This window comes from Lonchura striata, chromosome 3 (assembly GCF_050655825.1).
Source record: "Lonchura striata isolate lonStrDom1 chromosome 3, ASM5065582v1, whole genome shotgun sequence".
NCBI lineage: Eukaryota > Metazoa > Chordata > Aves > Passeriformes > Estrildidae > Lonchura > Lonchura striata.
Window position 1 is genome coordinate 86,934,171 of NC_140705.1, and position 13,560 is coordinate 86,947,730.

General features: G+C 44.6%; 1 protein-coding gene across 3 annotated transcripts in view; it reads left to right on the forward strand.

Annotated features, from left to right (window-relative positions):
• Window positions 1–13,560, forward strand: part of XRN2 (5'-3' exoribonuclease 2) — a 32,792-nt gene that overhangs the window by 12,176 nt on the left and 7,056 nt on the right. For all 3 annotated transcript variants that reach the window (XM_085575632.1, XM_021537709.3, XM_085575633.1), the window contains 12 exons: window positions 535–670; window positions 2,794–2,901; window positions 2,988–3,077; window positions 3,562–3,634; window positions 4,399–4,482; window positions 5,057–5,154; window positions 5,232–5,311; window positions 6,456–6,512; window positions 7,086–7,154; window positions 7,253–7,387; window positions 8,240–8,367; window positions 12,605–12,665. In XM_085575632.1, the coding sequence (XP_085431758.1) occupies window positions 535–670; window positions 2,794–2,901; window positions 2,988–3,077; window positions 3,562–3,634; window positions 4,399–4,482; window positions 5,057–5,154; window positions 5,232–5,311; window positions 6,456–6,512; window positions 7,086–7,154; window positions 7,253–7,387; window positions 8,240–8,367; window positions 12,605–12,665 (1,119 nt within the window). The remainder of the gene's footprint in view (window positions 1–534; window positions 671–2,793; window positions 2,902–2,987; window positions 3,078–3,561; window positions 3,635–4,398; window positions 4,483–5,056; window positions 5,155–5,231; window positions 5,312–6,455; window positions 6,513–7,085; window positions 7,155–7,252; window positions 7,388–8,239; window positions 8,368–12,604; window positions 12,666–13,560) is intronic.

Genomic DNA, 13,560 nt, shown 5'->3' on the forward strand with positions numbered 1-13,560 from the left:
ATGATACAGCAGAGCTGAAGGGTGCAGCTGCCCATGTGTGAAAGAGGAACCAGCATTGGTTTTCCCTACCCCATCTGTGGACAGACATGAGGGGGAGCTGTGTGAAGGAAGGATGAACTGTGGCCAAGGTGGCTTCTGTGATCCAACATCCACCTCTGTTGTGAGAGATTGAAAATCCTGTGTGAAAGGGAGCTCATCTGATATGAGGCAGCAAGCACAGGGTGCTGAGCTCTGAGCTGCAGAAGTGCCTCTGGTAATCACAGCTTGTCTGAACAGCAGCAGAACACAGAAATTGTTACACATTTGCTTGCCTTTATATTTGAGGTAGAGGAAAACTCTATCAATTCTGCCAACAGTCACATTTTATTCTGTTGCTTCTGAGCATCACTTTTTCTGCTTTTGTTTCAACTGTATATAAATGGCAACTGAAGTAGGAAGTGGCTTTGTTTTACACTGTAATTCAGACCTGCAAATGTGCATCTGTTGAGGTGTCCATCCATGTTAACATGTTACCTGTGCCTGGTTGTGTTGCAGGTTGTGGGAAACCGGTTGGAAGCAGCGCTATTATAAAAACAAATTCGATGTGGATGCATCAGATGAGAAATTCCGTCGCAAGGTTGTGCAGTCCTACGTGGAAGGGCTTTGCTGGGTTCTCAGATATTATTATCAGGTACCCCACATTTTCTTGTCTGAATTTGTTTCAGTCTGTCCCTCATTTTGGAAAAGTTGTGGGGTTTTTTTGAAGGTGTAAAACAAACATGTGCCCATTCTGTTTGACACTGGGGGTTCAAATGCTGTTTCACCGTCCCTGCAGCTGCTGAAAGACCAACTGGACATGGCGCTCAGTGCTCTGATCTGGTTGACAAGGTGGTGATTGGTCACAGGTTGGACTCTTCTCTCAGAGGTCTTTTCCAGCCTCAGTGATTCTGGGATTCTGGTTCTCACATCTGGTAGCAGCACTCTGCAGCAAGAACCACTGCTATTTTCCTTTTCCCACAAATAATGATACCGCAGGTGACTAAATGAGAGAACAAAGAACAAAGCCTGTGAAATGCCAGTAAGAATTTGCAAGGGACAGAGTTGTCAGTCTCCTCCATAGATTGTAATGGTGCTCCATAAAGTGTGTTATGATTGAAGTAATCTGTATCAGATTCAAATTTTTTGATAGAGATGTCAGATTGGCAAGAGATTAGTGGGCCATGCTGGGGTTTATTGCACCAATGGTTAATAATGAGCTCTGTGCCCTAAAGACAAAGTCAGTTAGACTGACTCTGACCTGGGAGCACAGTGTGCTCCAGCCCATGGAGTTTGTCCCATCTCACCATGAATTTGTAGCTTCCACATGGGGCTGTGTACTTAAAACTTAGTATTTTTCTTCAGTGGCTACCACCTGTCCAGGTGGGAGCACAGGAAGGGCAGATACCTCAGGTGCCTACAAAATGCAGTTTCCAATAGGTTTTTTCACTTCCCCCCTTGGAACAAAATGGGAATGTATCCCCTTTCCTCCTGATCTAACCATTCCTTGAATTTGAGCTCTGGCTCATCTGTTATGGGGGATCAAAAGCATCAAGTTTAAGGTTTGAAAGTTCTGGTGCAGCTCGTCTGCAGGGAAGCTGAGTTCCCCACATCCTTGTGTGCATGACCTCCTTTTACAAAGGACAGATGTCACCTGCATGCCTTTATAGTTGGGAATTATAAGGATCCTGGGCACAAGCAAACTGTGTTTTTTTAGTCATGACGGCATTTTTCACAACTCTCTATGTGCTCATCTGCCTCCAGGGGTGGAAATGAGCCTTCAGGTGAGCTGTAGGTAAAAGTGTCCCCTTCAGTGGTACAAGAACACAAGACCATTTCAGTCTGTTGTGTGGGCATGGAGTAGCTAGAAAATCACTCCCTGCTGATATGGAAATGAGGTTAGGAAGCTGTTGGGCTGGGGGAACTTCAAAATATGTTTGCTTGAGGATCTTTGTTTGGCTTTTTTTCTTCTCACCATAATAAAAATTGACTCCAATAACTGCTGCTAGCTGTCCATAAAACTTGTGTCAGAATATATTATATGCATTTCGATTCCTACAGAAAGCTAATAATGCAGGGTATGTCCCACTAGAGGGAACATTTGTTTGCGGGGTGGGGGGGGATGAAAAAAAAAAAAAGAAAAAAGCAATCCACCTGGCCTTTGAAACATTCCACGTCTGTCCAAAGGACTGCAGAGAATAATTATAGGTGCTGTACTATTATACCAAAAATATCACTGGAGGAGCCTTGTTGACATTTAATCGTTCAGAACTGGAAGTCAAAATAGTAGTGAGCTTTTGTTTCAAGTAGTGCTGCTAAGAAAAATAGCTGAGAAGGTGAAAGCTTGACTTAGACCCTTTGGAGCCACATTTCCTTTACGAGATGCACGGTGTTCTGGTGTGTTTTGAGTTTGCTTGATTCTCTCCTTTCTGAGGACACACTTTGCATTCCCCACTGCTCAAGGCAGGAGAACAAGACGTGAAGAGCAACGTGCTACTCCAAGTGTGCAGTAGTGCTGGTACTGGAGAGAGGAGCACCAGTAAAAACCAGAGTGCTTCTCAGCATGTCTGCAGCAAATACTGTTCACATTTGCACACCCAGTAGAGCGTGCTGGGGGTCTCTGCTCCCACACTTTCCCAAGTTAGCATAGGGATTTTGCTGTGGAAGACAGGAGTGTAAACTGCTCTCTGCCACGTTGTCATGTTTGGTGATTGGGCTGCATGATTTTCATTTGCTGATATATGTGATTTTTTTGTGTCTCCCACCTCCCTGCTGCAGGGCTGTGCATCCTGGAACTGGTATTACCCTTTTCACTATGCTCCCTTTGCCTCAGACTTCGAGGGCATTGCAGATATGCCTTCAGACTTTGAGAAGGGCTCCAAACCGGTAGGGCTCCTAATTTATCAATTCATTCACTGCTGATTTGCCCTCTCATTCCAAGTGTCCCACACCTGCTTGTCTTTTCTTAACAGTTTAAGCCTCTTGAACAGCTGATGGGGGTGTTCCCGGCCGCCAGTGGAAACTTCCTGCCGCCAACGTGGAGGAAACTCATGACAGATCCAGTGAGAATCAATCCCTCTTGTATTCCTGTCTGGAAGCTCAGGTCATCTTGCACTGGTGTAAAGAGACCTGCTGCTTCTCACTTCAGGCAGAGAAATGCTGCAGACCAGGAGGGGAAAGGTTTTGGTAGATTGCAGTGGTTCTTCAAAATCCTTGAAAGTGATTTCTTGGAATTCAGATGTCATTTCCTAGCTCTCTTACACTTCAGATGGTTTAGTTTCTTCCAGAAATCTTCCAAAACTTACTTGGGGAGCAGAAACTTACCCTAATTATATCTCTTTATTTATCCTAATTTTTCTCTCTCCTCGATTTCTTATTTTAAATCTGAGTAATGCAAGTGCCTGTCCTCACTTTGGTTTTAAATGGCTTTTAATGAAAGCTGTTTCTGTTATCAAAGACCTTTCTGTTTGGCACTATGTAACATTCTGAACCCATGTCAGAGTTGACTTTAAGGGTGATTTTTTTTTTTTTTTTTTAAATTTCTAGGAATCAAGCATCATTGACTTCTACCCTGAAGACTTTGCTATTGATCTGAATGGGAAGAAATATGCTTGGCAAGGTGAAACTTCAACTTTCCTTTTTTTAAATTTTTAGACATTAGTCTTAAAAACCTGTAAAAACAGAAAGAAATTGGGAAAATATCTTAGTGAGAAAACGCTGCACCAAGTCACAAAGGTAACTTGTGTTACTTGTTATGGGGACAAGTATTTTGCAGCAGGTCTATTTTTGTAAAGAAATTAGTATGAAGAGCAAATTATGATTCAGTAACTGGTTTTGGATTGGCAATGATTATTGGTAATTTCAGCAGTCATTCTAGATTTGTTCATTTGTCCTGAACTAGAGTAATCATTCTTCTGTTTTTATCACCCTCAGTGTGTAATTGTCTTTTGTCTCCTTTGCATTTAATTAATGGATCTTGTTCTACACAATCAGTGGCTCGTTAGTACTGTGCCAAAAATACTTTGGGGAATATAGAAATATTTTGGAACATACAAAGAATGAAAAAGAGCTACAGCATTTATACAACTTTTCCTTTATTTAGAGAATGTTAATTTCCAACGTCTGCCAGATTCTGTGGTTGGGTGTAATTTACACTGCAGGTAAAGTTTTAGATTTTCAGTTTGAGTGCAACAGGTTTTGTTTTAATAAAGCCACCGAAAGATCTGACTTCTGAAGCAAAAGTGTGATTCCTTCAGATTCCCACTGTTCTAGCTGTTTCTTGTCTAAGGAATCTTATCAGAGCTTGCCATGCTGGTGTCTGTTTTTGGGGATGTTCTGGGTTTTTTCAACAAGTGGGAGGAAACACTGTTTTGGTTTTGCCAGGTGTAGCGTTGTTGCCCTTTGTGGATGAGCGACGCCTCAGAGCTGCCCTGGAGGAAGTGTACCCTGACCTCACTCCTGAAGAGAGTAAGAGTTGGGGTGTTGAGTCAAAGAATTGGGGTATTTCATTGCTACCTATGAATTTCACCATAAATGAATGAACAAGGTGTCCTCAATGTTTGGTTGGGTGGAGTTTATGACAGAATCTTCCTCAGGGGTTCTGCTGGTAATCAGAGTGATCCTCAGTGGATTTGTTTTGTAAGACTTGTTCGCTTATAAATGCTTACATTTGTTTCTTTGTTCTACAGAAATAACATCTGGTTCTTGTGGGTAAACTGTGGAGGTGTGTGCGGTTTGGAGTTGGTTTTTATCATTGCTGTCTGTATCTGCAGTGTTACTCTATTCTAAATTCAGCATTCCTCCACTGAACACAAGATTCCCATTATTTTACTGCCTGCCAGCTGTCCCTGGGACCAGATACATCCTGCTCTTGGAAGATACTGTCTTTCCTATGTTCTCAGGAAACGTTCAGAGCTTTCTCCTAAATCACGGTGAAACTTGGATTTTGTGGAGGTGTCACCAGGACAGCATTGTTGGTTTGCTGCATTCCTTCCTTCCCTCTTTCCTCTGAACTCTTGCCCCATTCCCATAATTTCTCCAGGCAGGAGGAACAGCCTTGGCAGTGATGTTCTCTTTGTTGGGAAGCACCATCCACTCTGTGACTTCATTGTGGAGCAGTACAAGACCAAGAACACAGAGGTAGGTTGCACTTGTTGTTTAGTGGAAATGGTGAGATGGGAGGTCTGAAGCACTGCAGCTGAAAACTTCCTCCATAGGCAGTGGACATCCCACCGGAGCTGTGCCATGGCATCCAGGGAAAGCTCACCTTGAACAACAATGCCGTCCTTCCAGATCAGTGAGTGTGGCCTTTGGGGGGTGTGTTCTTGCTGCTGGAAGACCCCTCCTGCTCTTATGGCAGCAGAAATGTTTTTGTGCTCACAAGGAGTAAATTAAAGCTCCAGACAAGACCACATCTGTAGGTCTGAGGATTCAGAGCAGGCCTATGTTACCTCCAGCACAGAGGAAATCCCCAGCAAGTGAAATTTGCATTCTATGGTCCCATTTTTAACCTCTCAACTTGGCTTTTAAAGCAGCCTCAGATATCTTTAAAATGCTCTAATGCATCTGTTTATTTGCTGAGGAGCCTTTGTTTGTTTGTCATTTTGCCTGTGGAAGGCTGATTTTTGTGTTTAGTTATTGTTTTATGAGGTAAACAAGGCCTGTGTAATAAAAGTGGTAGTGCTCAGTTCAGGCCTGGGTAATAAAAGTGGTAGTGGTAGGGTCATGTTTTGGCTTCTTTACCATTGTGTAGATGTTAATGTGGGCTGATGTGACTTCCCATTAGTGCATGTTGCCTAAAAACCCCAAAACTCTGCTTTTTATATGCTAATCTGCATTACATCGGAGAAAAATCCAGGTAATGATAGCATAGATATATTTTGGCTTTGCCCATTTAGTCTGCAGCACTAAAATCAAGGCTGTTCCCTGCTACACATATGAAGAATACTCATACTTTTAGTTTTTTAGGGAGTGCTTCCAGTTTGAGGAATGATCAGTGTAATCTTCACCTTGGCAGACACACACTCATTTCTCTGTGCTTAGAGATACAAGCAGGTGTTCAGTGTTTCATTTGCATTAAGTGCACAAACACTGGCTTGGTTGGACAGAAAATGTACCTCAGATCACTCTAATAGACATTTCTTCATTCTTGTCATGGTTGAGAAGAGTATCACCAAGTCAATTGTTCTTGGAACAGGAACAAGAAACCTTTTCCAGCCTTGCCTTCCCTAGACAGACCCTAGAAAGTCCCCACACATCAGCTGCAAAAGAGGTGACATTAAGAAATAAGGATTCAGTCACTCCAGAGCTTTTAGAAGTACTTGGTGTAGGGGAAAGGCAAGTTAACTTTGAAATAAATCTTTGCAGGCTTAGTTGACAGAGCAGCAGATGGTGAGGAATGTGCTTGGTGGTGTTTTGACCGAGGTTTTTCTCTTCACCAGGGTGGTGCAGTCTCCTGTTCCCATGCTGCGGGATCTGACACAGAACTCTGCAGTCAGGTCAGTAAACCGTGGGCTTTCATGCAAGGCTGTGCAAAGTGCAGCACTCAGAACACTGAAAATCACTTGTGATCTGCATCATTTTTATCTCAAGAGAAACACAGCTTGGTTCAACCAGAGCAACAGCTGTGCAGAGAAGTAATAAATGCTGAGTTACGCTTTGGCAGGACACTGTATGAAGGATGTCCTAAATGGCGATGTAGCTCCTGTGAGTGATGAGTTAAAGGAAAGGTTTGGCTTTCCCATCTGCCACTGTCAAGAGGCTGGAATTGTTCTGTGGTGCTCCCCATTTCTCTATCACAAGGATTTTTTGTCCTGTCTTTGGAGGCGGCATGTGCAGTCAGGGCATTGCTCTTTAGGCTATGTAACTCTGGCTGAATTTTCCAGGGAACCATTATTCTCTTTCCTTGTAGCCTCATTCTTTCTTGCTTCTGGAAAACATGAATTCAGCTGGAAGAGTGAGATTATTCTTCTCATCTGTTTGCTTTTAGCTTTCTTGGCTATAAAGCAGTGACTACTGTTTAATTTTGACTCCATTATGCAATGACCTAATCCTCAAATACTTTCTTCTAGCATCTCATTCAAAGATCCACAATTTGCTGAAGACTTTGTTTTCAAGGCTACAGTGTTACCTGGAGCAAAGTAAGTGTCAGCTGCTAGTTTTCAAGACATTCCATTCTGATTTATCCATCTGAGTATTTGCTCTGGTAAGTACTTATGGAACTGTTCTTATTGTTCAGGAAACCTGCTCCAGTTCTGAAGCCAGGAGACTGGGAAAAAGCCAACAATGATGGCAGGCCTTGGAGACCACAGCTTGGCTTTAACAGGGACAGGAAACCAATGCATTTGGACCAGTCAGTGTTCAGAACCTTGGGGTAAGGCTATGGGGTTACTGCTGCCTTGCTGGGGTGACTGCCCTCCTTTTTCCTTTTTAAATTAAAATCAAAAAAAAGATGGGCATGGAGTCTCCAAGTTTAGGTGCTGGTTTTCCACCTCAGTGTGTGGTATTTAAATTCAATATTGCTGAAAACTGAACATTACAGTGATTTTGCAGTAATGCCTTGTTTGCTTTTTTGATTTTTCCCCCTCCTTGATAATTCTAAGTTACTTTCCTGTTGTTTGGGTTTTTTTTAAAACTTGTTTGGTGGATGCTTGTTTGTAGGTACAACGAAAATGTTATTCACAAGTGATAATTAAGACTGCTAATGAAGACAGTAATGTCTTTTAAGCTTTTATAAACAAAGAAGCTTTAAAAATTAAATGGATTTCTATATTGGGAAGTGCAAGGAGCCATGCATTTATCAGAGCCAGAGGAGAGAGTGTTTTAAAAAAGACTGGCAAATAAAGTTGGACTCTGGAGTGTCTCCTTAGGAAGAGAAAATACCTTCTTCATCCTACAGCCCTGGGGGAGCTGCAAGAAGGAAAAGCGACCCCTTTTAAGAAGGAAAAGCAGAGCTGTCCTGGGGCTGCACTTGAGAACCTTTGTGCATGTCACAGTCACAATAAAAAGCACAGCTGTGCCATTGGAAACCTGAGCATTTCCCTTGGAGCAGCTCAGCTCCCCAGGCCCCTTTGTGTCAGGATGTGCCTGGGCCCTGATCCACCAGTGCATCCCTGGCCCAGTGGAAAGAGATGGGGCATGGGATAGGCTGGGAGGCAGCTGTGCTGGGATATGGAGCTCACCACAGCATCCTGACCTGCTGCCTTGCCATTTTGTCCCATAACAGGCACACGATGCCGAGGGACAGGGGCATGCCAGGGATGTACCCCAACGCTGTGCCACTCGGAGCCTACGGCAGCCCCTACGCCAGACCCCTCATGGGCAGCCAGCAGCAGATCCCCAAACTGCTGTCAAGTAAGTGCCCTCTGCTTCCTGCTTCTCACAGCTGGGTTGGTGTAAACATCATCTCTCTTCATCTATTTCACTTACTTATCTGTGCTCTCTTTATCTATTTCACTTACTTATCTGTGCTTCATCTGGAAAGAAGAATGTGGGGAATGGGAAGGCAGAACTACCAGAGAGGCATCACAAATTCATCTCCAAAAAGAGAATATTTACGTTGTTTTGGGGAGGTCTTTGGGAGCCCAGCAGTCCCTGTGCTGCTGTTCCTGCTGAGTCCTGATGTGTTGTGGGAAACTCTCCAATGTGCTCTTTTTGTCCCACGTCCCCGGACCTGATCCTGCCAATGAGGCACTCCCAAGCTCTTGTCTTTGTGGCACTTGGGTCCCTTGTGCTGAACGGGCAGCGCTCTTCAGGCAAATACCTCCCAGTACCATAGACTGGTTCAAACTGAGGAGGCTTGGAGCCATTGCTACAGGAGAAATCCCAGTCCATCTGTTCGCCTTGGAAAACTGTCTGGTGGCTTTCTTTGATGCGGGCTTCCCTCCCCCTGGGGAGCACCACAGCCATTGCCAGTTGCTGTTCTGTGATGTGCCTGGCAAACCTCAGAGCAGTTGGTTGGGCATTTCTTCCCTCCTCCCTGTGCTGCTTTTTCCATGAGGCAGAAGTTGCTGTGCTGCTGTTGTGTGGAGCAGCAGGGAGAGGAGCCAGGTGGAGCTGCCTCGTGGAGGCTCCTTCACCATGCAGGTCCGTGCTCCAGCCTCGCTTTCCAGAGCCACTTCCTGGCACTCTGCTTTCATGGGACACCACAGTGCTGCACACTGCAAACGTGTCCTCTGGCACTTCACCAGGTGGTGTTGTTCCTCCTCTTCTGCTAGGACTCTCCTAGGAGATTAGACTTAAAATCCGATTAACTTCTCATTTGCACTGATTGTTGTGTCAAGTCTTTGCAAATGATTATGGCAGCGGTTGACTTAGAGTTTGGAGACTGTTTCTTTCAGTGCCTCATTATTTGGGGCCTGAGGGCAGCTCATGTCTATCAGGAGAATGGATCAAACACCGTGAGGGCTGTGTTGCTTCCTAGAACCATTCCCAAAACCCATCCTGCTGCCTGACTGCAGGGTCAGGCCCCAGCCTGGCCCACCTGGGACTGTCAATGCCAAGTGAACCATGTGTGACTCAGCTCTTGTTCTACTAGGTAGAGTCAGACTTGCTTAAACCCTTGGTAGAAGAATACCTCCAGGTGACATAGCCTTGGATTTCTGCTGGGATCAGCCTTTTGGATGTTCACCTGCCCAAAGATCATAACACATCCTGGATTACGGATTGTGTGGGTCTGGTGCCAAGCAGATCTGTGAAGATGAGGCGTGTCAGCAGCTCTCCAAACCCCACTGTAGTGAGGCTCTTGCTGAGTGGGAGCAGTCTGCCGGCACAGTGTGGTTGGGAATTCATGAGCACTTGGGCCAATTTCCCCCAACAACATTCTGCCTGGAGTCCCCAGAGGTGTTCCTAGATCTGGTAGCACCTCTTCAGATGCACCTAAGCATCTTCTTGCCTTTTGCAGTCACCTCTTCAGTCCCCAGGTGTCTTCATCAAAGCACCAGTACCTTCAGCTGGAAAATCAAATCAGGAGAAATGGGAAGGCCTCTTGGATGACACAAGGTTCTCTCCAGTGTCCAAGTTGTGTTCATCAGCTATACTGTTGTGAGAGAACTGCAGTTGTGGTGTGGCCAGGCTGGGAGGCACCTGGAGCCCACACATTCCTGAAAAACCACGGCTGATGCGGTCGAACCCCCCCCGCATTCAGTGGGACTGGTGCAGAGCAACTTAGTGTGTGCTGTTTTCATGCACATGCGGTAAAATCAGCCTCCAGAAGGGCGATTCGGTCAAGCCAGGAGCCAGCTCCTCCTCAAGAGCCTCAGGGCTGGGGGTGTTTCTCACCAGTGCTCCCTGATTTGCCTCGGATGTGCCAATTTTCAGCTGATGAATAATTGTCTGTGCTGATAACTTGGGGAGTCAAGTGCAGAGTGGCAGCGCTCTGGGAGTGGCAGGTTTGGCTCCTGCAGTGCAGGACATCTGATTTATAACTTGCATGGCAGGCAGTAAACTTGTCAATTAGCTGCCTTGGAAAAGTGATTTTGATTAGTGCAATCAGTAAACACAAAATCTTCTCTTTGATTGCCACCCTGATTAGATAAATTGTTACTTGAGGAGCTGCTAGACAAGGCAGTTTCTTTGGCCTTATAGCTCTGGGAAACACCTAAGTTTTGCAGCCTAAAGAAAATATTAATTGTCATTCTTTCTCCCACTTTGTACCTTTCTGAAGTGCAATTCACTGCTCCAGACTCTCTCCCTCCAAGGTTATTCCATCAGCCATACAAATGAATAGGGGGGCTTTAAATGTTTTGATGATTATTTCATTGATGGAGAAAGGTGTGGTTACAGCAGAAGAGCTGGATCCTTGCTCACATGGAGAGGAAGGGTCTGGAAACAAGATGTTGCCTGTGTTTCTGTGCTGCTGCTGTCTGTGAAACTTGCAGAGAGTCATTTTAGGATATTTTTGGTTGAAAGTTGTGGCACTCAGGGACTGGCCCAAAATTTTTAAAATAGTTTAAGCTCCAGTTGATAAATTTATCCTTTTCCCCTAAAGCAGCATTATAGATTCCATTGCCCTCCCCTTGTATTCCAAAATAAACATGGCTTTGTGTGGGTGCAGCCTGTTCAGTCCTGGAAAAGCCCTTGAGATTCCCAGGCTGATCATCAGGGAAGTGCCACTTCCGTACCCTCAGTCCTGGTCTGCCTCAGGCTGGAAATTGGCTGGAAAAGAGGAGCTAAGGAGCATTGGTTGGCAGCTCTGTGTGTGCCTGGGGGTGTAAAAACAGGCTCATATCCTGGTTAATGGGGTTGTTTGTATAGGTGTAAAGCTGAAAAAATAACCCTGCATGGGGGATAAATGAAGAATTATGGGCTGGATTGGCTCTGCCCAGCAGGCTCCCAGGAAGAGCAGAGCTGCTGGGGCTGGGAATTTATTTGGTGTTCTCTTTGCTGGGGCTGGGACAGACAATCCAGCCAGAGGTAGGAGAGAGGCGCAGACTTATTTATTTTATGTTTCCCCCTGCCCCTTTCCAAGGGAGGCCAGGCTTCCATGTCCTGGCCCCTGGCAGCACAGCAGGGTGCCTGCCATTATCCAGCTGCTGGAACCAGCTGTTGGAATTAGGTCACACTTGAAGGCCATTGAAAGCCATCAAAGGTGTCAGTGAAACTGGAGCTTTTGATTGACATTGGCCCCGAGTGCTGGGGGCTGCCTGGGTGCTTTTGAGGAGCTGCTGCTTTTATCCTGTTTGCTGACCAGGTTATTTAGAAGGACAACAAGCATTTAATTGCGGGCCCTGTTAAAGCAGTGTTGCTCCTGCTTTGCCTTTGTGTAGGGCTGGTTTGGGTGGCACAAACAATGGGTGAGTGGGTGGTCTCCTGCACGCCAGCACTGGGGCTCTGGCCAACGTTTTACCCAAAAAGGCTTAATTCAGTCTGATTCCATTATGAGACATCATTAATAGTTTTTTATTAGTGTATTATCACTGCCCACAGTAACTCTTAAATGCACCTTTACCATCTTTAGTGATAATGTATTTATATTTTATTTTAATGAATGCTTTGTCCTTTGCATCCTAAATATAACTATATTTACCCAAACATGAATAAAACAGAATCATCCACTTTATTCCATCCTCTGGCCATTGTTTTAGTTGCCTTTATGGAATAACTTCACCCAGTCAGAGGGAAACTGGCCCATATTTTGACTTTGACATCTTTGTTGGTCACAAACATGGTGTGTTGTGGTAACACAGTGGTAGGTGTGTATTTGAGTGCCTGTGTCTTTTTATAGTAATGAATGTACTGGTAAGATATATAAATATTAAACTGAATTGTTAGGATGACAGACAAGGTTTTGCATCCTCAAAAATTCAAGAGGAGACACCTGTGAAGCATCTGAGCACTAACCAATGCTAGATCTAGCAATTAAAATTCATGATTCTATGCTATGAAGCTAATTGGATGTGCTAGAGCCAAAAAAGTGGCTTTTTCTCTGTGGACAGCAGGAAGCCATGACTTGGAGTGTATTTGTGGCACATCCAGCCTGAGCTTTCCTGTTTGGCTTCCCAAAAGCAGCTCTGGGGCACTCAGAGGAGTGAGCACAGCTCATGAGTTGTACTTGCTCTCTCTTATTTTGTCATCTCATTTTGCCCTCCAGATCTTCGGCCCCAGGAGTCCTGGAGAGGTCCCACACCCTTGTTCCAGCAGACACCACAAAGGTAAGGCAGGAGGGATGTGAAATGTGCCCACCAGGGTGGACTGGGCTCTGCCAACCATCCCAATGTTTGCTTTTCCCTTCTGTGTTTGGAATATCGTGGTTTAAAATTGTGTAAATCGTGCTGTATGAGAGGTTTTTTGAGTTAATTAATGTCCATGATTTATTGATGTTTTGAGAGCCCACTACGTGGTGTTCATCCTTTAAAAGACTCTAGTACTTTGTATTAAAAAAAAAGGAGGGAAAAACACTTTCCATTAAAACTCAGGCTTCAAAATTAACTTTACTGTTGGTGCTTTGGTACTGTTCTTGGTTCTTTGGCCTTTATCTTATTGAAGCTTTTGAGATACTATGAAATTGAACACAGAGAGCTTAAAACTGCATTAGATTTTGGACAGGCTAAACAAATTTCTTTTTAGGAGGGCTGTGGAGCTTAATGAGGCATAAATAATGGTGTTCCTCTTTTATCATTCCTGTGCCACAGCCGCAGCATTAGCACAGACCAGCCATTGATTCTTGCTACAAACCTCTTGAAGTCCTAATCAGCTTCTTTGGTACAAGTTTTTCAGGCCTGACAAGCCCATTGTAGGGCAGTGTCACTGTAGGTCAGTAGTTATTAGTTGCCACTGAAAACAGTTTCTTTAACTACTTAAGGCTGAACTGAATTAAATGCAGAAGGGACTCAGGGAAGGATTATGGAATCTGCAACCCAATAAGTGCCATCAAATAGAAGGAATGTGACATGGTTTGATAATCACGGATGTTTTACATGCGTCCCCTCATGGATGGCTTGTGTGTCTTCTGGTGGGGTGGGCTCAATAAACCCAGGCTACCTGTGTCAGCTATGAATAATGACATTTATTTATGTTTATGGAGGAGGGAGAGAAGTTTCTGCTCCA